Below are 22,635 nucleotides of genomic sequence, written 5' to 3' on the forward strand. Positions count from 1 at the left end.
CACTGGGTTATTAGAATGGGGCTGGCCAGGAGGCTGGGGCCCCCAAGAATAGTCTGCTGGATTACAGCTTCCTGAAAAGGGGAGTTTCCTGTAACAACAGAGACCCACGGAATAAAAGCACTAAAAATCAATTTTACTCAGCGTGGTACCTCCCGTGGGTATTTCTATATGTGACAACCACTTCCTCCCCATTTCATTCTTTAAGATCCAAGTCGTGGCAAGCAGGAATTACGAGGAAGAAGGGGGCACTTGGCAGACGCGCTGACACTGCTCATCTGAGTCACTGGTAGAGACTGAAGACCCTAATAATTGGTGGTAAGCAAAGGGATGGTGGTTGAGCGGCAGTGGCGTTCATTTCCTGGGTTCCAAAGCCATAACATGCAGCAACTTTGGCACCTACAGAGACCATAATTTAACATAAGTGTTCAAACCTAAGATAAATGGGGATAGGAGTTTACAGCTACACTCTAGCATCTGTCTTTATGCATGCTCTCAGTCCATGATAATGAAAGCTAGCTTGCCATTCCTTACCCAAGGCCGACTTTTGTTTATCCCAGGGTAAAAGCATGCATGAGGGCAGGCCAATGTGATTGTTGTATTGCGAAAACCAGTTTATAAATTGGGAGTTTATTATATCCAAGTCCAGTTTATAGAAATGGTATAATTCTAGGATTATCTGCTGTTATACAGTCATCAGAAGTAGGATGCACTATTTTGCAGTCTCCCTAAAAAGTTCTTTTTTAAACACCTTTTGGTAATGGCACATTTCAAAATTAAACTAGTGTATTCACAAACTGTAGTTGATCAAACAGTTATGATCAGTCAAACTTTCAGTATAAAATTGGTTTCCTCTTTAAACCCAGTAAAACAACCTTATTTTTTTCAAAGCAATTCAATACTTTAGGTTGACAGGCAGAAAAATATAAAGTAGAGCTAAGAACAACTTCTGGGTGTTGCTTAAAGTGATCACTATTCATGCAATCAGCAATTTCTCAATAATTTATAGAATATGAAAACACAAGCGTTCAAGAAAACCTAGGTTATGCTCACCTCGGGAATCTGTTACTGAACTGGCACTGGGTACAGTAATGATTCTCAACTCTATTTGCATTCCACCTCAGATCATCATCGCTGGGTGGTAAATTTTCTTTAGTTATTGTCTGTCCACCACATTTGCTGCAAGGAAGTGTATTTACCCATTGAAAAAAATCACTCTTAAACCAATTCAAGAGCTCCAATAACAAAAAATCCTCTTCATTCAGATTAGCACCTGTGAAATGAAAAAAAAAAACAACAACAAAATTCACCCAGTTACAGGAAAGTTTAACTGGATCTTATCTGCAAAATTGCTACAACTGGGCCTTTATAGTTTGTCTGAATAATAAACACACTATTATAGTGATGAATTTAAAAAAAAAAACAACAAGCAAGGCTCTAAAGACTGAACAATACTAATATTTATGTTTAAGAAAGGACAAATATCTAAAATGGAATTAGGAAAAGGAATTGCACAAGAAAACAATGGACAAACAATGAGAAATTTAACATGGAATCTAATAACTCTTATATGCGGCCTCTCCCCCCTCCCACCACTTCCCTGGCTGCAGCCGCCCAGAGCCTGCATGGGGATGCCACCATCGCCACCTCCAGGCTGCCCCGTGGGGCAGTGGTGGCAGCACAGAGGAGACAGAGCAGCCCACAGCAGCATGAGCTCTGGGTGGCTGCAGCAGGGAACTGCCAGCTGTGGGAAAGGGAGGGGCTGCTTTCCCCTGTGCTGAGGAACAGTCCTGCTGCGGAGCCGTCCCAGCCCTGCTGCATGCCCAGGGGGCAGCAGGATGTGTCACAGGTGGGCAGTGCGGGGCTGGCAGGTTAGGGCTGTGCACAGGTTCTCACTTATCTGCTCTGGTAGGGGTGAGTCCAGACTGCACGTAGGGCACACTGGGGCTGCGTACTGTTGGCAGTGGCAGGGAGGTACCGGAAGGTGTGTGGGTTCTGGGCTGTTGCAGGGTGGGGACGGGTGCTGACTGGCTCGGGGAGGGTGTCCATGCAGGGGGCTCCCATGCACACGCCAGCATACCCACAAACCCTCCCCCATAAACCTCACAACTGCAACCTCCCCCCCCACACAGTCACATACTCCACAAATACCACCTGCTCCCACCCACACCACAGTCCCACTCACTATGTGCACACACCTCACCACACACCTCACACCCATCCCCCTCCACACACTCCACAAACCCCGCAATAGCCACCCACCCACACACAGCCCCACACCATCCCCTACACACACATCCCCCCACAAACACTATATCCACCCCAACACTTCTCTACAATATACAAGAGTAAGACCTCATTTTGAGCTATTATGCCACCACCTCTATATACACCACACAAATGCACACAAATCGGGACAAAAATATTTGTTAAAATAAAATTAAAATATGTTACTGTCAATGTTTGATTTTTAGTATACAATTAGTTTTTTTTCCAGTTCCAAGATGGCAAACCCCCTTCCCAAAAGGAGTACTTCTGGGGGCAAGAAGAGGGACTTCTAGTGGCAAAGGTAAGGGGTTAGGGGTGGGGCTTCTGGTCCCAAGATGGCAACCAGGGGGTAGGGCACCTGTCAAAGGATGGGGCTACCCTTGTGGCCCTCAACAGCTCACCAAAACTCATTATGTGGCCCTGCACCCAAAATAATTGTCTGCCCCGACACAGAGGCTAGGGACAGAAATTACATATAAACTGGAATAAGTGATAAGAAACCAGTTCAAATCTGTAACAACGGAAGTTCAGTGCACATAAACTGCTTTCAAAATGGCCTAAACCAATTTAAGATAAACCTGGATGAATAATAGTATCACACTTAACTGATTTAAGTTAAAATGGTTTATTGAACTTCTATCCCAGGTCTGCACCAGATTCATTTTAACTCTCAGTTCCCCAGCATCCCAGATGCTTTGCACCTCCCCTGCAAATCCCCCCCTCACAGGATGGGTGGGCTAGCCTTGGTCCAGCAGAGCAGAGGCATGCTCTAGCACCCCCCAGCTTCTGGCCTGAGCTATAGCACACGTATGGCTGCATTTCCAGAATCAAAAGTGAATGTTTGTTTACCTTTTTGTCAGTTAAATCTCTGCAGCTTAGACTAACCTGTGAAGATCGAATCAATTTCAGCCTTGGGCTTTTTGACTGTTTGTACTTAGCTAGAATTTCTGGTGCCATATCTTTATCATTTTCTTTTCCAGACACCTCCCCTATGTTTGAGTAGCAGACTCTTCTGTTCCATTTTCATGTGTATACACAGCAGGTGGAAGTGGTTTTCTTATATGATCACTATTACACCATCTGAAAACAGCTTCACTTTACCTTATTTGCTTTGATTTTCAAAATCCAATCTTGAGTCCCATCCCTTCTCTGACCTGTCTCCTTAGTGGTGTATTTAGAGTGGGATGACTGGAGCAGTCACCCTGGGCACCAACTTGGATGGATGGGAGTGGGAAAAAAAGGCTGCTGCTTCTGTGGATGGCAGTTGCCCCAGACATCTGACCATGTTGTTATGCCTGTACTCCTTGGAGCCTTCAGATTAAATCTAGACAGTCTAGAGTGGGTTCATTTGAAAATCAGAAAGTTGTCCCAGGGCTAGAACCTGGTTAAGTGGCCTTCACAGTAGCTGGATACTTTTTCCTAAATAAGTCTTCTTCTTCAATTCATAAATGTTCTATGCAAAAATGGCTATTGCTCTTTTTCTCAACAGGACCATGTAACAGTTGCACACATTAAAGCATGGGTGGTTAACCTGAAGCACAGGTGTCATAAGTGGCATACAGCAGATCAGGGAGGAGACAGGCAACACAGCAGCACATACAGTAGGAAGCAGAAATCAGAGCAGGAGATCAGAAAAGGATCACAGGACAGGAAGGATAAAGCAGATGAAGAGATTGGGCAGGAAACACAGGGTAGAGAGTAGAAAGCAGAGCAGCAGATTGAGCAGAGAAAGGGGATCAGAGTTGTACTGGGCAGGGTGCCGGGCATATCTGTGCCATGCCTGCCAAAAAGGGTGGCTTCCACTCCATCAAGACACAATATTTTGCTTGTAATTGCATTTACAGATTGGCCTAATGGTATTTTTATAACAAAAACCCTGTATTAAAAACAAAGTTGTGCTGATTACTCAACATCCTGATTTAAAACAAAAACACCTAAAGTTGCAGATATGGACATGCTTATCCAGTTCTCTGCTATACCATCTAAACCTTGTTTTAATTGTTCTTGGACTCAACACTGGCTTGTTTCAGTGGTGCTCAGCCTCCAGCCTGCAGGGCTGTGTAATTGCATAGCCTCCAGAGCTACTCAGGAGTCTGGACATTTGGTGGCACGAGAGTGGTGGCAGCATTAATTGCAGTGGCTTCTGGTCCCATGACAATTAATGCTGCCTTTGTTCCAGATCCATGGGGTGCCCCACAGGCTGGATGATACAGTCCCACACACAGGGTGTGCAGGGTAGCACGGTGCATGTGCGTTGACCACATGCTAGATCAGGCCCATGGACTGCCCTGTCTGCAAAATCTGGCTTGTAGACTGGCCCTGTGCCACTCATGGCCTCAAGCTACATCAGGTGAAATTTAGGGTGGAGATTAGGAGGAACTTTCTGACTCTGAAAGCTGTCAAGCATTAAAGCAGGCTACCTACAGAAAGTGTAGAACTTCCATCCTTGGAAGTTTCCAAGAGCAGGTTAGACAGAAACTTGGTTGGGAAGGCTTAGTCAGAGATGATTCTGCTTTGAGAAGGGGGCTGACCTTGTGAGATCCCTTCCAATACTACTTTCCAATGATCCATCCTGTAGGGTTGGAAAAGTTGAGCACCACTGGCCTAGCTCATAATATTCCGTGCATCACTACATCCCATCAAAGGCAGGGTGCCAGAATTATGAAGAGTATATCTGTTAAGCAAACCAAGGCTGGTATTTGAGACTGTCTTTTGATTTGAGCACTGTACAAATGAAACATTTACATTAATATTTGTACATAAATAAAACCTGCTGCTTTGTGCTGGACAGTTTGTGTCTCTTTTTCTATTCCTTTTCTCTCTAGCTTTCTGCCAAAGCTGAATGAGGTTATTACACTAAAAGGACACTTTTTATTTCTGTTGGAGAACAGCAAATATAACAATGTTAATTTCTGAAAAGAAAACTGTTACTATTATGTGAATATTCTACTTCTGGTTCATAAAACAATTTTTCCATGAAAGGCACAAAATGCAAACAATGACAAATGTGATCTAACCAAACAAGAAATTATTGTTTGGAAAGACCCAAATACCACAAAAGTTAGAAGCGCACACAATTATGGACAGTTTAAATTGCTTATTTAAACAGGATGTGGCCATAGGGAGTGGAGTCAAGCATTGCATTCTTGTTCAGAGGACTATAACTCTATCAGCATCATTTCCATGATAGTTCTGCAGGCCTACCCCTAACACCTCTGAAAGGAAACAGCTGCCAAAGTTTCGCATAGCTCTAGTCATTAGTACATTCCTTATTAATTTTTCTAATTGGCTAAAGAGGATGTTTTATAGCTTTTTTTCCATTGGTCTCCTAATTGTTAGCAAAATTTTAGATTCTTTGTCTTGATTTTTCTCTAAGTAGTTTCATACTTAAAATGCTTGTGTATGCTAAAAGCAACAAATTCAGGGCCTCCTCCTTACTTCTCACTATAACACCACCACAAACATAAGCACAAAACTGATAAGCAAACAGCCCATCACATATTTACAGCCAAACTGCTCTCTTCCAAATGTACCAAAATTTCAAAAATCAAGAAGGCTCCAAAAGCTTTGACCATGCCCTCCACCTTCATCAGGCTGTGCAGTGGGAAGTTAATGGAAGGCATACGCTCTTAAGCAACTCAAATACTTTGAAAATCCCAGACTTAAGTGCCCAAACATGACCAGAAAATCCTAATTTAATGTTCTTATACATTTTTAAAATTTCTTGGCCCATGCATATACATTAAAAAATTGCTAACTTTCTTAATGTAGAGAAATGAAAATCCTATTTATTCCAGTGTTGTTGGAGGGTTTCATGTAGGGGGATCAAAGGACAGATGGACAACAATGAAATAAAAAAAAGAGCATGAAAAATAATGGAAATGAGAGAAAAAATATTCAAAATACAGAAATGAATTAACAAGAGACAGAGAAAGTAAAACAAGACAGAGGGTTAATAAATTCAAGAAATGCTCACGTGAACTGAACTTACGAAATCCCTCCAATCCCTATCTCATTGTATATAATATATTACTTTGTCTCAGCACTGTTAACACATGGATTTTGAATGCATATGATACGCTGGTAACTCAAGAGGTTAACCTGAGGGACAGAAGAAATATGATGCTCAAAACTTCATCTGGTATGATCCCAAAGAAAAGTAAACAAAAGGAAATTAGAACTTACTGTCAATTTCAAAGCAATTATCTTTTTTGACAAAGGTGGTAAACTCACTGAATCATGTGGATTACTAAATAAATTATGAATACCATCCTAACTTAAACCAAGTACTATCTATTTGCAGAAACATGCCTTAATGCTACCTTAAACAGAATGCACAGTATTCTCTAGATGTCTGACCCAATATTTCTAGTTTTACATAAATTGATAGTTCAAACTCTTACCTTTGTCAATTTTCCTGGCTTGCACTAGTTTTTCTTGGGCCTTCTCTTTCAACTCTTGCAAGGGAATAGAAGCCAATGCTTTCTTTTGGAGAGAGAGATTCTCATACACTAGTACATGCTGAGAATTTGATTGAAGTATTTGAAAGATCATTGTACCCTGTGAAACGCAAAAGTATTTCCACATAAACTGGATGATTTCAAATCTCTGATCTAGCTAAATGTAAATATAGTTGTACTAGCCAATTGCTCATCAAGAATAATAGGGGGTGGGCAGGGACAGAGGCCTGTGTCCCTTTTCCCACCGCCTCGGGCTGGGGCTGTTCCCCCTCTCCCCTTCCTGTTCCCCTTCCTCCCCTCCTTGCCAGCTGTTGGGGGGGGGGGGGCACTGGCCCCTGGCTCCAAAGAGCAGACCTGATGGGGTAATGCCAGCACTGCTGGCCTCCCCTGCCCCCCCATCTCCTCCATTATTACGGCACTCCAGTCCCCGTTGTCCCACTCTGCCTTCAAGGAGCAGGGGAGGGGGGTGAGGCCAGCTCCCCTCCTGCCCCTCAGTCCCCACTGTCACAGTGGTGCTCTGATGTCTGTCCCTGTCTGTGTAGGGCACTCTGACTGACTGCCAAGACAGCCAACCAGAGCGTGAATAAAGCGTTACGGGCAGACAGACACGCATAGGTTTTTATATTAGAGTATTAGTGTTGCTGGTCATGACTCCATACCGAAGAGGTTTTGTTACTGTGGGTGCCTGCCACTTTATGGCCCTGAGCAGGCTGTGAGGCAGCCTGCAGGAGACTGCAGAGCCAATCAGGAGGTCACATAACAACCAGCAGGCTGCCTGACTGGAGCTGGCCTGTAGAGCCTCAGCATAAGAGGAGGCCCTGGGGGGCAGAGCTGGCAGTTGTTGCTGCTGGAGTAACATATCGCCAGTCTGAGATGTGCTGCTCCCAGGTACATCTGGAGGCTCAGGGTAGGAACTATAGGAAAGGAGGAGATTCCTAGGGACCGAAACCCTGGTGAGAAGTCTGTGGGCCTAGGGAAGAGCAAGGCCAGCCTTGCAAAAGTCATGGGCCTACATGGGGGGTAGGCAAGCCCCTGATTAAAACTGGCAGGGGTGAGGCCAGGGGCTCAGGTGAGCCCAGCAAAGCAAATGGCTGCCTCATGTAAGATATCTGGGGCACCAGGCCAGCCCAGGAAAGGAGGGCTCTGTGGTGGGGCCCAAAGAGGGACGCCTGCTGAGTAGGGAGGTCAGCTGCTGCTACACTACTGCTAGGGATTCCTGACTGGTCAAAACCAGGGGGCCAGAGCCGAAAGGCTGAAGAGCAATTAAGTGCACCGTGAGGGGCAGGTCAGGGCTGTGGAGAACCATCTGGCATCCTAACTGGCACGGAAGCAGGGCCAGAGCCTAAAGAGGCTGAAGGCCCCTTTGATGGGGGGAACATCACTGCCTAAAAGAGGCTAGGCACTCAGCCGGCCAGCAAGCTGTAATGACAGAGGTGAAAGCACACCTTTCTGATAGGAAGTGTCTGATAAGGAGTCTGAGAAAGCTGCGGCCAGTGAGAGGGAGCTTTGAGAGTGAGACTGCAACAGTGAGTTGGGGCCAGGAGAGAGAGCCCAGGAGCCCATAGGGCAGGTAGGCCTACATTGGTCCCGGGGAATGATCTAAAAGTACACCCTGCTGGGGAGTATGGGGGGTGGTGGGGCTGCTTGTGGAAGGGCAGTCCTTAGGAAATGCTATACCAGTGCCTCACTAGTGAACAGCAAATATAGGGTGCTGCAAAGCCTCAGTGGGGTGACCCTGTGGACAGGAAAGGCTAGGAGACTATACCTTGAGTAAAAAGCAACAGACTTGGGCAACAACATGGAGGCTAGGGAGGTCTGACACCAAAAGCCTGAGTGAGGCTGGAACAAGACCACAGAGGCCAGGAGGGCTTGATGCCCAAGGCCTAAACCAGAGGGAGGCCAAGAGTGAGGTCCAGGTATGCCTATAGGTGCCTGAGGCCCGAGTAGGCTGTAGGCTGAGTGGGTCTGGGCACATCTACAGACACCTGAGGCTCACAGGGCGTAAGGGCTCACAGCCCCAGTGAGGAGGTGGAATAGTGACCCTAGTGAGGGATAGAGTGTAGGGGGCTAGAAGCCCAATAAGAGGCATAGAGTACGTGTGTGAGTCGAGACCCCAGTCTTGCAGCCAAGGTAAGTCTCCGGATGTCTGAGGCCAAGTTTGGGCCTGAGGCTGAATGTGGCCCAGCAGTGGGGCCAGGGGAGTAACAGTGGATAGTCTGAGCCAGTGGCCTAGTGCAGCCCAGCAATGGGGCTAGGGGAGTTAGGAGTAATTTGAATGCCATCTGCAAGGCAGGAACATGGTAAAGGGGAGGTTGGAGCCATGTACAACACCCTAGGCACTGGGGCATTAAATGGGAAGCCTCTTGTATTTTACACCTAGTATTATTATATCAAAGCATGGAGGGTGAATTAGGGCAAACTGCCCAAGACAGGTGGGTGGGCCGGTACTCTGACTGGCACCGAGACAGCCCCCTGTCACAGTTACAGATTTCAGTTAAGAGGAATTTTAAACTTCTTTTTGTAAAGATCTCCATTAAACCCCAATATAACATGTAACATATGAGCATTATTTTCATGATGCTTCAGTTGAACCATTAAGTGATTCAGAAATCACCTCTGCAGGGCAAATCTTTACTGGATTGTCTCATTTTTGTTTTGCTCCATTAGTAAGAAACTGAACATAAGCAGACCCAGGGATCTCTCTATGTGTACATTATGGCTTCTCTTGTGCCAATTCCTAGATTACTGGCTAAACGTAAATAGGGTTTGCTTGTAGAGCACTTTACAACTTTTCAGCTACAATGGCAAATTTCTGTGCCAAGTAAATCTGCTGACATATCTGCTATGTCACAAACAATAGCAGGAGAGTGAAAGAAACTGAAATACAAGGCATTTTGTACCCAGGAGACCATTCCCAGAGTTTGGAGGAAAAAGACAAGTACAAATTTCACTGCTGTTTATATTCCCATGCAATATACTACTTTTATTACTGAACACAAGTCCAGAAAGCAGCCAGGGAAATATTCCTTCCTTATAAGTGCTGAAGTCTGTAGTTAAGGTTTGCTGACCCTTCCCAGTATAAGACCCTAAACACTAGACTGCCAATTTGAGAGACTGGTTGTATTCCCAGCTCTGCAGAGTGACATGGAAAAAATCCCTAGGGCTATAAGCAGATGTTGCTTTCGTCCCAGGATCTTACCCCAGGACAAAGTACAAACATCCAGATGTCCATGTCTGCTGTCCTAGGATAAATCCTAAAAAGGTTCACAGGATAAGAAATACTAACAGTTTAACCCAGGACTGCATCATTGAATCAGTGGCCAAAAAGCAAAAGCAGCCATGCATTCAGCTGCTCTAATCACCCTGAGTAAAAGGGTGATGTACATACACACCAGTCCTGGAATATTTTTGTTCCAGGACGCACAAATTGTACCCATGTTTAGGGACAAATGCAATGTCTGTCCTTCACCTAAATCTGTATTTGGTTTTCCTGTCACTAAAATGGGGATGGTAAAGTGCTCTGCACTGACAAATGAACTATAGAAAAGCCAGGTCGTTATCATGATTATCATTAATTTATCATTTATGGAGTGGAAGTTTACCAAGTCAAGTATCTACCTCAGGTGAATGTTTTATGAAAGTTTCATGAAAAAATGGTTCTATTTTTTCCAGGGGAGAAAAAAAAAAAATCACACTGTTTTGATCATCTTGAAGGAATTGGGTTAAAAATCTTATTTGAGGTGTTCTATTACCTCCTGTGCTGTGAAGTTGGGACATGTAATTTAGAAAGGAGGTTGCCTTGATATCAGGGACATGACTGACTTTTCACAGTGAAACATGCTTGATTTGGCCTGGATGTTTGCATACTTGATGGATATTTGTTACAGCCTGGTTGCCAAATGCTCTAAGGCTGTTAGAGTCTGGTTGCTAAATAGCCAGAGGGGCATTAATAATTCCACATTTGGCATGTGACTCAAATGCACTGGGGTACAGAAGTGGCATGCACTGTGGAATAAAAGATTTAGGACTACACACCAAACGAAGGATAAAAGGAAGTACTGAATAACTCCTTGTTCACTGAATGAGCTGGGGGGGGGGATCTGTAGTATACAGTCCTTAATTAAATATGAATCAAGGCACATATATGAGATAGCTAAATCAAGGTTTCAAGGACAACCCAAAGCCCAGGTTTTCCTAACTCTGGAACATCACAGTTGCAGTATCAATCAGTTTTTTAACACATGTAATATAAATATAAAACTAAGTTAGAAAACTGCTTGCATAACAATTCCAGGCACAGACCCTAAATCCCTAACATAACTTCCACCCACCACCTAGCACAAGGCTGCTTTTTAGCTAGGATAACCAAACCTTGTTTAGTTTAGTTTACTTTTTAATTGCTATGAATTTCAATCCCCTCTCACAGCCAGAAATAGTCCAGGATTCCTGGTTTCCAATAATCTACTGCTGAATTGGATATATTTGCGTAAGTCACTTGGAAAACGTGCATCTAGTGGCTAATCTATACAGCAGATAGCATTTGCTATCATGGTTGAAGGGATGGAGAGTCTCTTTCTAAAAGGTAAAGGTGCAAAATCCTACACCTGATCTATGCAGGAGGATGGTATTATTGGCAAGTGGCTCCCACAGAGACATCTTTTAAATAGATGCTGTATTCAAAATAGTGCTAATTTATTAGTTATAGGCAGACTCATCAAAATGTATGCATTTCACATTTCAGTCATTTGTACCATATTTTTTGCTTGTAAGTAGTCAATATTTGCTGCAGCTCTGTCATAGCTCTGAAATTAAGAGCTTTGCCAATCATTAGGGGTTCCTCTAGATAAATGCTCCAGTTCAGTTCCTGCAGTCAACCCAAATGGCAACTATAACCTTTGCACACACTGCATATATTAGCAGGTCTGAATGTTGAAAAGCATATTTCACGCTGGCAGGTTGGGAGACTTGGAGTGTAACAAGAGGATCTGTCTGTGGAACACAGCTATTCTTGACTGTATTCAGTTTCTGCTAGTCCTAAGAGACTCCTACATGAAATTACGTAGAATAGGTGATGGCAGATCTCCTTCACAGAGATTCCCTTTACGTGATGGTTTATGTTGTTATAGGTAAACACGGGGGTTAATTTTCAATAGGTTTTTTGGACACTTTTAAAGAACAATAACACATTATAAGCACAAAGCACTTACTGAGGCACATCATGGCATCTCACATCTTTTGGGAAGCTCATCCACAGCTGGATAGTAGGACTGTGTGAAATGGCTATGTCTTGTTTCGATTTCGAATTCATCCATTTTGGAGGACAGTGATTTGTTTCTGTGTTTTGGATCACTGTTCTGTTTTGATTCAGCTGAATCTGTTCTGAAGTTTTGATCATAGGCTATAATGGGGAACCACTAAAATACCTATAACTTTGTCATTTCATGCATGATTTGGATGAAAATTGCAGGCATAGTAGCCCCTTCTGAGGCTATGAAGCCTGACAGATTTCAAGGAGATAGGTGCAGCAGTTTCTGGGAAACTGCACCTCAAACTGTTCAAAGCAAAACTCATGACACTTGTGTTACTGTGTGTGTTAAGGTGAAGTGGGATGAAACCAGCAGGGATGGTAGCCTGTAACAGGGGGCTTCCCAGTGGTGGTTAGATCTCCACCTGCTCACCTGTTTCTGGGCCAACTGCCCACTTGTCTCTCCTGTCACACCTTGATGGAAAACTGATTCAGATGTTTCCCAGGTGGGAGGCTGTCCATTTAGGTGTCTTGGAGTTGACATCCATTCTGTAGCTCTGTACCTCCCCTTACGCTGTGGTCCATGTCTCGCATACTGCATCCTTCACCCTTTCCAGCTGTGGTCCCCCCTCCGGGACCTTTGGTTCCCCCTTAGGCCCTGGCCCTGCCTTCAGGCTTGTCGGATTCCCAAGCCTCTTGTTCTGGGCATTCCTTGTGGTGGGCCCCTGGCCCTTTGACCCCACTTTGGGTCCTGGGCCCAGTCGAGGGTACCTTTTATTATTGATATCTTTTATTAGACTGTCACAGAGTGGGTGCAGGGGCGGCCGTGATCCCGCTAGTGCCCCCTGCTGTGTCTAGTTAGGTGATTCAGCACCCTCAACTCGCCCGCCACGTCTTTGATGTTCTAAGTTCAGTAAGGGAGGCTGCCTCGTCTTGCCTTGGACACTACTCCGTACTATGCCCCGTTCCGATTGGGGTGCCCCAGTGCACCCCTGCCTTATGGGCGATGCGTGCCTCCAACCTCCCAGTTAGCACACCCCAAGCCTCGCAGTTCTTTGTGGATGATATCTGGTCCTTCTGTCTCCCTGCGCCCTGCCTAGCGCTTCTGGGTTAGCCTCACAACCAGCACCCCTTTGTCTGGCGCCTCTGGGTTTGTCTTGCCCAGGCTATGCCCCACTAGAGCCTGTCTTACTCTTTCTATGCACCTCACCCCCTCGCCCTCGCCGGGGCCTACACTGCGCCCCTCCCCCTCGCCGCCCTCTCCGGGGCTCTACCCCCGCGCTTCCCGTGGTCATTGCCCTCTCTGGGGCCTCGCTCGCCCGTTTCCCGTGCTTGGGGCTCAGGTGGCCACAGCTGTGCCTGGCCCCTTGACCCTTTCCTGGGTCACTTGCCCCGCTGGGCAAAATACCGCCCTCACAGGCTGGGGTCCGAAACCCCGCACACCGCGCCTCTCCGGCGCCAACAGCTGTGCCCCACTGGCACCACTCGCTGTGCCACTGCTGGGCACCCAGGACCCCCAAGTTATTGGGGAGCTCCCATGAGGCCTCCTCACACCCCTACAGCCTCACCCAGTCCTCCGGTTTAATGATAACTGAATCGGGAGCCAAACGGCTATAACTCAAACACCAGAAGCCTACCGGCTTACAACACAATCATAAGCCCCGAGCTTATAAACCCAGCTCCGCTCAATGCTGGCTCTCTCTCATACCTCTATCCGGGTTCTCTCCCTCCCCCCTCGCATCATTGCAGCCAGTCAGACCGCCACCATTGACTCTGCTACTCAGCTCTCCCACAAAGCTCCTGCTCCCACAGCTGCCAGAGGGGAACTGCTAGCTAAGCTCCGGCCTGGGCTGTTTATAAAGGTCTGGCCCTGCCCTCTCCTGGTCACATGACCTGCCTGGTTGCCCCAGCAACCGGCACCTGGGCTGCCCTGGAAATTGGTAGCTAAGCCTGCATCGCCCTCCTTAGTAGCGAGCACCCTAGTGCTCCGCTACACAGACCAACTGAATAGTTGGAGAAATATATGTTAGCAAGCTTTCCAGTTTAAAAACCCTCCATCAGGCTAAAGAAGCATCTAGGTGGTGCGTGTGTTTTCTTCCTGGTTGGAAGTTATAGTAAAGAAGCCAGAGGCTGGTATGCACTGTAGGCAAGAAAGCCAGCCAATGAAAATGTAAATTGAGGAGTCAGGGGGTGAGGGACAGGCTCGGAGGGGGGAAGGGGGATGTAGCAGGTAAAAGTGGAGGGGTACCTGGAGAGTCAGATGTCTGGCAGGTTGTAGTTTGTCATAAATCCAATGTCTATATTGAGTCCATGAGTTTCTGTATCTAGGAGGCTGATGAAGTGCAGTTCATAGGCTCATCTGTGAAAAGCGGTTTGTAAATTCAAACAAGCACCAAACCTTGCTAACCTCATCACCAGAAGCCAACTTCCTACAGCCCAAAACACACCGAATGGATCCAGACCATGCTATGACAAGACATGCAAAACCTCCCAATGTACTAATCCAATCTATTACAGACAAGAATACGCAACTACCTGTGGGGTCACATTTCTTACAAGGAAGACACTCTGTCTGCAGTATCTCAGGCCTGATCCTCAAAGGGAATTTACAAACCACTTTTTATGGATGAGCCTATGAATTTCACTTCATCAACCTACTGGATACAGAAACTCATGGACTCAATATAGACATTGGATTTATGACATGCTATAACCTGCCCAACATCTGACTCCCCAGGTACCTCTCCACTTTTACCTGCTACATCTCCCTTCCCCTCCCAGACTGTTCATCACCCCTTGACACCTCAATTTCCATTTTCACTGACTGCCTTTCTTGCCTGCACTGTATTCCAGCCTCTGGCTTGTCTATTTATTGTATCCAGAAAGAAAAGACGACCTTCCCAGTGTGGGGGAGATCTCGGCCCACCCACCTGTCCCTCTTTCAGCTGCCATGCCTTGATGGAAAACCGATTCAGATGTTTCCCAGGCAGGAGGCTGCCCATTTAGGCCCCTGATATCTAGGGGTGACATGCATGTGTTCTGCAGCTCCATACCACCCTTAACATTGCAGCCTATGCCTTGCAGACGACATCCCAGGTAGCTAAGCTCACCGGGAGCCTCACAACTCCACTGCAACCAGCAAGCCTCAGGCCTCACAAAGATTTTACAGGTCTGGGCTTTCCTTAGGCAGGACTGTGTGCGCGTGTGGTGGCTGGAAAGGCGCCTCCCTACCCACTCGCCTTTCATTAGGGAGGTTTGCGGTCCTGGAATTTCTTGAGGGCTGCAGCACCACCGGCATTCCTACCAGGTCTCCCAACCCTGGCACGGTGCAGTTTTAGATCATGCCCAGGACCTGGGGCCTCCTCCTTCCCCACTGCCCCAGCACATACCTCCAAGTTTGTCCTGGCACGGGAGCTTAGCAGAGAAATGTTCTTCCCCCGCTGGCTGGTTATATAGTGAGTGTCACCCTCCAGCTCTGAGAGCAGGGCATTAAATGGTTTAAAAAAATAAATAAAAAAGGAAATGGGTACGGATAGAGTGAGGAGGGGGCACTCACTCTATCTGCATGTGGAGCTTGGGGAACCCCAGCAGCAGCAGGTTCACCTTCAAGAACACCACCTGCTCCACTAAACCACAATCCAACCAGGTGTGGTGGGGTCTGACAACATCCCCAGCAATGCTGAACACCCTCTCACTCGGAACACTGGCTGGGGGACAGGACAGGTGTTCCCGGGCAACCATGGCCAGATCCTGCCACATCTGGTACTGGATCGCAATGGATCCAACTGTTTCTTGATGCCTTCCTTCAGCTGCTTCACCAGTGCTTGCACCTGTGGTGACAGTGGCTTGCCCATCCAGTAACATCGATCCCCTGGAACTTCTCCATTTGGTTATGAAGCTCCCTCACTATGGGGATCACCTGGCTAAGGAGAGCATCACTAGTGCTGAGGCTCTCAGTGGCCTTAAGGAATGGCTTCAGGATCACCAAGATCTGGGAGATGTTATCCCACTCTGTTTTGTTAAGGGGGGCATTGATCCAAATCTCCCTGAGTAAGGCCATCTCATGGATAGCCTTCTGTTGCTCCACCAGCCTTTCAAGCATCAGCTATGTGGAATTCCATCGAATCTCCATATCCAGCATGATTTTGTGCTGTGGGATGCTTAGCTCTGTCTGTTTGTCCTGCAGCATCTTGCCCACTTGATGCTCCAGTGGAAGCAGCCCGCCACCTTCCTGCATTTTGAAATAAGCTGGCTGGTCATGGTAGTGATGGAACTGTCACTGGCAGCCCTGTCCCCCCTCCAAGGTGTCCTTGACTGTGAAGTGGAACATAATCAGACTTGCATTTCTAAGGATGTGTATGATACCACACAGGCGCTAGTAACAGCTCTAAAAGCAGGTGCAGTCTACAGTAAGGCCAGGTAGCCCTATAGCTGAAGTACAAAGAGTTTGCTGGCCGTGGTCCTTTGTAGTCCTAACGAACAGGTCTTGCATACTTTTATCTCCTTGAGAGAGAATTTAAAATAAAGATCAATTTTTTCCCTTACACCTAAAGTAAACCAGAGTGTTAGAAGCATCATGACTTAGCTCATTCCTGCTGGGGACTCTGACCTGGCTACCATGCCCCTTGGCAGGAGTCGACAACCTATAGCCTGCAGGTTAGATCTAGCCCATTAATTTAACGGATCTAGCCCAAAGCAGCTCAGGAAGTCAGAAGCTGGCTCCAGCCACAGCAATGAAGGAGTCCTATCACCTGCCACATTTATTATATTTTCTGCTGCACCAGGAATAGCATCCTTGGGGTCCTAATGCCTGCCTTCTGCTATCTAATTCCTCTGCAGCATTTGCTGATTGCTGTGGGCTGGAGGGGTGTGGCTTGCAGTGAGGGCTGGGTCACAAGTAGCGGCTGGTGGTAGAAAAAGGCTGCTTGTTCTATGGTTTATAGAATACTCTTAAGTTTTGGGAACCTACAGCTTGTTCATGACCATTAACTGACAGAGGAGGATTCATGCTAAATATTGAACACAGAGATACTCCCACCATTCTGTTTTACTACTCTGCTGTATGTAAATTTTAGAGCAAGGGCACTGAGCTCAATAAACTCCTAGGCCAGATGTGCAGGCACGTGTGGTTTGTGGTGCTTTGCAGTGCCACAAACTGCACATGTTGCATGTTAACCCATGTGTGGCATGCAGCGCTGGGGCAAAATTTGCTACAGGATTTCCTGGTAGCAAAAAACCCAAACAAAAACAAAAAACCCAGAAGAAAAAGTGGTGTAAATCATGCTGAATTGGCATGCACCAGGACATAAGCAGCTCAGGGTGCCTAGGTGGCAGGATCAATTGATTACTAGAGCGCAGTGTGCCTTGAGATGGGGGAGCAGGCCATTAACTGAGGCACTTGGAACCCCCATGCTGAGGCACACAGTTCCCCAGCCTGCAGGTGAGTGGCTGGCTGGGACACGGGGTGCCTCACTGCAGGGGCTCTGCAGCATGCAGAGATGGGGAAGCAGGAAGCCCTGGGTTGCCTGCTCCTCCATCCTCACTCCCTGGCTGGCTGGGGCACAGAGTGTCTGTGTGGAAGATGCCTGCCAGCTAGCCCCACACTGAAGCATCCTGTGCCCTAGCCAGTTCCCTCCCACTCCCCCACAGCACGTGGAGCAGGATAATGTGTCTCACTGCAAAGTGCATGGGCAAGGGTGTGCACTCTGGCACAAAGTTGCACTGCTACTATTTTTGGTGCAAATGCATGTCCCTGGTCATGTGCACATAGCCCTAGAGTTTTTTCAATAGCCTCTTTTGGCTTTTTGGTAAGAAGGCTACAAAAAGGCCTAGGGCCGGGTGGCAGAGGCTGGAATCCATCCACAAGACATGATATTTCATTCCTTGTTCTCCACAGAAAAGGATCAATGCTGAGCTGACTTGCCTAAAAATGGCCATATTACTTTATCCACATTAGCTTTGCTTGCCAAGCAGCAACCTAGTTGCAGGACATTTACAGCCCTCCTCTCAGGGCCACAAAAAAAATATAACATGGCAACCACCCATAATAAATTCAATTTACAATGTACATATTAATATTGAACAAAAAATAAATACATTTTGGAGACAGATATATTTATAAGATTAATTATATGCTAAAATAAGGTCTTCTGAGCTAAGGCTCAACATCTATGGACAGATGTTGAGCCCTGAGCCAGCATGGTGGCAGGAGGGCAACTGGGTGAGCTGGAAGTCAAAGGCAGCAGGGATGGTGCACAGGGCGCTGGAAGCCTGGGCAGGCTTGGGGAAGTGCAGGCTTGGCGGTCTTCCAAAGCCCCTTGCACCATCCCTGCTGCTTTCTCTGGCCTTTATTTGGAGGGTCCCCTCATTCACTGTGGCACTACTGTATATCTATTGCTTCCTCTGGGCACTTGTACATGTGATGGTTGTCACGATGTACACATAACAAAAATGTAATTTGTGTGGCTTAATGGCATCACACATTATATTTGTGCCAGTTTTGTGGGGTTTAAATGATTTTGCATCATTGAAAACTAAACTACATCTGGGTGTAGTTTACTTTGCAGTGTTGCAAAGTGCTACGATACCTGTGGAGACCATCTTCCCTCTCTCCTATGGAGACCATCTGCGGGGGAGAGCTGCCAGCAGGCCAAGTAACCCCTGCGCTTTAGGGAGCCCAGGTCCTTCCCTCTGCAGCAGCAGTGCCTCCTGGTGCCACCCAGGCAGGCTGCTAGCAGGCTGGTGCTGCCCCAGCTCAGAGGCAGCACCTGGCTGGATCCAACTGTTTCCTGAGGCTGCTGGGGCTTCCAGTACCCTGTGCACTGTCCCCACCATCTTCCCACTCCCTGGGACTGCCCAGAAACAGGCTGGCTTGCCTGCCCCTGGGGCAGTGCAGGGAGGTGGCAGGAGGGCAACTGGGTGTGCTGGAAGTCAAAGGCAGCAGGGATGGTGCACAGGGCGCTGGAAGCCTGGGCAGGCTCGGGGAAGTGCAGGCTTGGCGGTCTTCTAGAGCCCCTTGCACCATCCCTGCTGCTTTCTCTGGCCTCCAGCACACCCAGCTGCCCTCCTGCCACCTCCCTATGCTGCCCCAGAAGCAAGCCAGACCATTCCTGGGCAGTCCCAGGTGGCAGGGACAGTGCTCAGTGCGCTGGAAGCCCTGGCTGGCTCAGGGAACAGATGGATCTGCTAGGTGCTGCCTCCGAGCTAGGGCAGCACCTGCCCACTAGTAGCTCACCTAGGTGGTCCTGAGAGGTGCCACCACAGTGGAGAGAAGAACCAGGGCCCCATGCAGCTCAGGGGCTGCTTGGCTCACCAGCAGCTTGCCCCCTGGCCATGGAAGTGGTTGGCAAAAAAGGATCGGGTCCTTTGCTGCTTCTGCCCACCAGCAGCTTGCCCCCAGCCGTAAGCAGGCTACGGCTCTGACAAAAAAAACCCAACCCTCCCCCTCCCCCAAAACAAACAAAAAAGTATCAGGCTCCTTGCTGTAATGTGATGGAAAAATTGAGATACTGGGTTTCAACTGAAAACCCACTGTTTCAATTTAGGGGCATAAAATAAAACCTTGGGGATTAAACCCCTGTCATGTGTACAAGCACTCTCTCTGCTTATTTCTTTTGTGGCTTTGTAGGAAAGAAGAATGGTTTGAAGCAGGCTCCCCTTTCAATAAGGAGTAGGGGCACAGTGTGTTCCAGTGGGCTTCCAAGCAGGTAGTACTGCGGACATCTGTGGATGGCCTTCACCCAATAGCTACTCTTTGATCTAAAAGTTCCACTGTTGGCTCCTGCTCATAAGCATTCAACCTGATCATCTCCTGGTCTACAAGCATCAATGTAATAGTGAACAAAGACATTAAGCAAAATGGATCTACACACCACAAAGATGGAGGCAGTTCTGTCATCAGTGCTGTTCCATTAGACAATCTGCCATTCTACAGTTTGGTGAGGTACTCACACTGATAGCTAATTACTCAGAGATGAAGATCAGCTAACAAATGTTTCGTGCCCACTCAGCCAGTGGCCGTGGATGCTCATGCAAGTGAACATCTTTCCAACCTTGATTCCAGAGAAAGTACAGCTCTTACGTTCTAGGAACTATTTACACATTGACACGGGCTACTTAAGGGTTGATCTTTTCAGCTTTTATGTGCAGTTGGAATCTAATTTCATATCTATCCATAAAATGATATATTCCTAGTCCTATTTTTCCTAGATCTTCCTTAATTGTTCACTACAGGCTAGAAAGATTATTTCAGAGATTCTGAAATGGGCAGTTACACTGTGTCCCCTGTTTCTGGACCTGCAAGGCAAAAAACCCAAGGCACTAAGACCCTTTAATAAGGTCAACAGGCTACAATTCATACTACTCATGTCTGGCCTGTGTGAATATTCATACAGCATTTACTCACTAGAACTTCCCAAAGTGTTGTCACAGCATGTTCTGGGCACATGGCAGTCTTTTCTTTGATTGTTTCAAAATCCTAGTAAGTAAATTAGAAGGGATATTCCCCAGATGGTACAGGAAGGACCAGGTTTCCACTAAGAATGGGATTTAGGTTTTTCTCAAGCAAAGCAATGCACCATTCATTCAGATTTAGTATGCTGTAAACTTTTGGCAAAAAATTAAACTGATTTGATATAATGCGAAAATGGATTTGTTCTGCACTGAAAACAGGAGCATTTAAATATGTTATTTGAATTTGGGGCACTAAATATCCTATTTCTGCTGAGTGAGTTAATAGCTACTGGAACTCTGGAGGTGTCCCTAGCAGTGCTATTATTTCTCTTTGCCATACTGAAGGAATCCCTGGCTGCTTGTAAAAGAGTTCTCATAGCATGCTTCTGGGAAGTTTTGATTTTTTGAGAAGTGCTCTATTACCTAAAAAAAAAAATTCCAGACTAACAAGTAATACCTTGAGCAGATAAATATCTCCTTGAGATATGGAGGATTCCTTGCCTCTTACAGTCAGAAGACCTCTAGCTATATTTCTCCAATCAGATGTGCTCAAGTTTATTATGCTGAGCACATCTGATTGGAGATGCTTGCACTTAAAGCTGTTAAAACCATGTAGCACATGTAATTTTCCAAGAGATTCTTGAAATCTGAACCATGCCAAGCCTCCTTGGTATTTTAGTGTTCTATGTGCTTCTTAGTGGTTAAAGGAAGCATCACAAGATGGTGCTTTCATTATTTCTCATGCTTCCTTTTTTAAAAAAAGGACCAGAAAAAAACAAAAAAACTAAAATAATGTTGGCATTCCTCTCTCTCCAAAATATGTTGTAATAGCAAGGTCACAGTCTGAGCATCTTAAATCAGCTAGCAATATGTCAGATTTTCTTTACAATGCAAATATTACAAGAGCTCTACATTACAGGTAATAAAGTATTACAGACTAGATGGCTCATTTGGGATTGACAAGAACAATATTGTTTCCTCCTGACAAAATGACATGCACCATTAACTGTGTACATCATGGTTCTCATAATTCATGGGTTGTTGAACTAAATCATTGACTTTTAGTTGGAATTGAGTGCCTTGCTAGTGTGCCTATCAGGAAGATGCTGTGCTTTACAAATATGTGGGCATCTCTTCATTTTATATACCAGTTCAACACATTCAATAAGAACCATCCATCTTTTTCCAGCAGAGGTCCAAGCTGTTCAGATATCTTGCATGAAACTGGGAGCGACAGCACAGCAGAATATTTGGGATTGGTAAAAGGAGGTCTTGACAGATGGACAATTCTTTCAGAAAAAAAAATCAGTTCTCCTTGAAGGTAAAATTACAACACGTCAATACTATAGGAGCATTCCATCCTCAAAAGGTATTAACTCCAAGGGTATTTATTTCTTTGCTGAACAGAAAAGCTGCATCAGTCAAGTGTAGTGGCTGGCAACCTTTTCAGGTTGCAGACTGGAACCTAGCTTAGGTCAGGGTACACAGGTGGGTGCTAAGACTCAGCAGCTGCACCACTTGTTCCTGTGGCAGCACAGGGAGAGCAAATGCTGCTGCTGCTGAAGCCTTGTATCTGTGGTTCATAAGCAACCCTGGGTTGCTCGCTCCTATTCTAGGTCACTGAAACCTCAAAAATATAGCATTCTTACAGACTAAGACAACAGTAACAGGTAATGATTTTGTCTTTAGCTATAGGAAGACTTAGGTGAAATGCTCAGAAGTTCAGACAACAGATACAAGTTAGACAAACAACAAGAAATATAATTAAATAAAATCCAACAGCACAGAGATCCTCAAATCCTGTTGACTTTCTAGAGAAAATTACAGAGCCCAACTACAGTGAACCTACTATTTGGCACAGGACTCAATATTTAAAATGATGCAAAATGTACCATTGAAAATGGGTAACTTGGTAGCATTGGCTTATAACAATATTTCTTTCAGCTCTAGCTTGCCAGGATTCTTCATCTCTTCTCCCCTTCAAGTTAAAGTTAAGCACTCACTCAATACATTTACTTGTTGTTTTGAGGTGATTGCAAATTACTGCATCTCCAACCACTGAACAAGAGAATAATGCAAAGGTTATAGGCTGCTGTCTTCTCCATGGTTCAGATTTCTGTAACCATCTCTGACCTCTGCTAAGGACCCTTTTCATCTTCCCATGTCATTTTAATACTTTGATCCTAGTTTTTAGAGCAATTAATCTATCAAATC

The 22,635-nt window shown here is 46.1% G+C and overlaps 1 protein-coding gene across 2 annotated transcripts in view; it reads right to left on the minus strand.

Moving 5' to 3' along the window:
- NGLY1 (N-glycanase 1) overlaps window positions 1–22,635 on the minus strand; it is a 44,140-nt gene that overhangs the window by 16,389 nt on the left and 5,116 nt on the right. For both annotated transcript variants that reach the window (XR_002101305.1, XM_019536112.1), the window contains exons 4-5: window positions 6,669–6,825; window positions 1,051–1,270 (exon numbers count right to left, since the gene is read on the minus strand). Coding sequence is in view for 1 of the 2 variants with exons in the window: in XM_019536112.1 (XP_019391657.1) it covers window positions 1,051–1,270; window positions 6,669–6,825 (377 nt within the window). In the remaining variant the exon portion in view is untranslated. The remainder of the gene's footprint in view (window positions 1–1,050; window positions 1,271–6,668; window positions 6,826–22,635) is intronic.

The sequence above is a fragment of the Crocodylus porosus genome, unplaced genomic scaffold (assembly GCF_001723895.1).
Source record: "Crocodylus porosus isolate Cpor-Errol unplaced genomic scaffold, CroPor_comp1, whole genome shotgun sequence".
NCBI classification, from domain to species: domain Eukaryota; kingdom Metazoa; phylum Chordata; order Crocodylia; family Crocodylidae; genus Crocodylus; species Crocodylus porosus.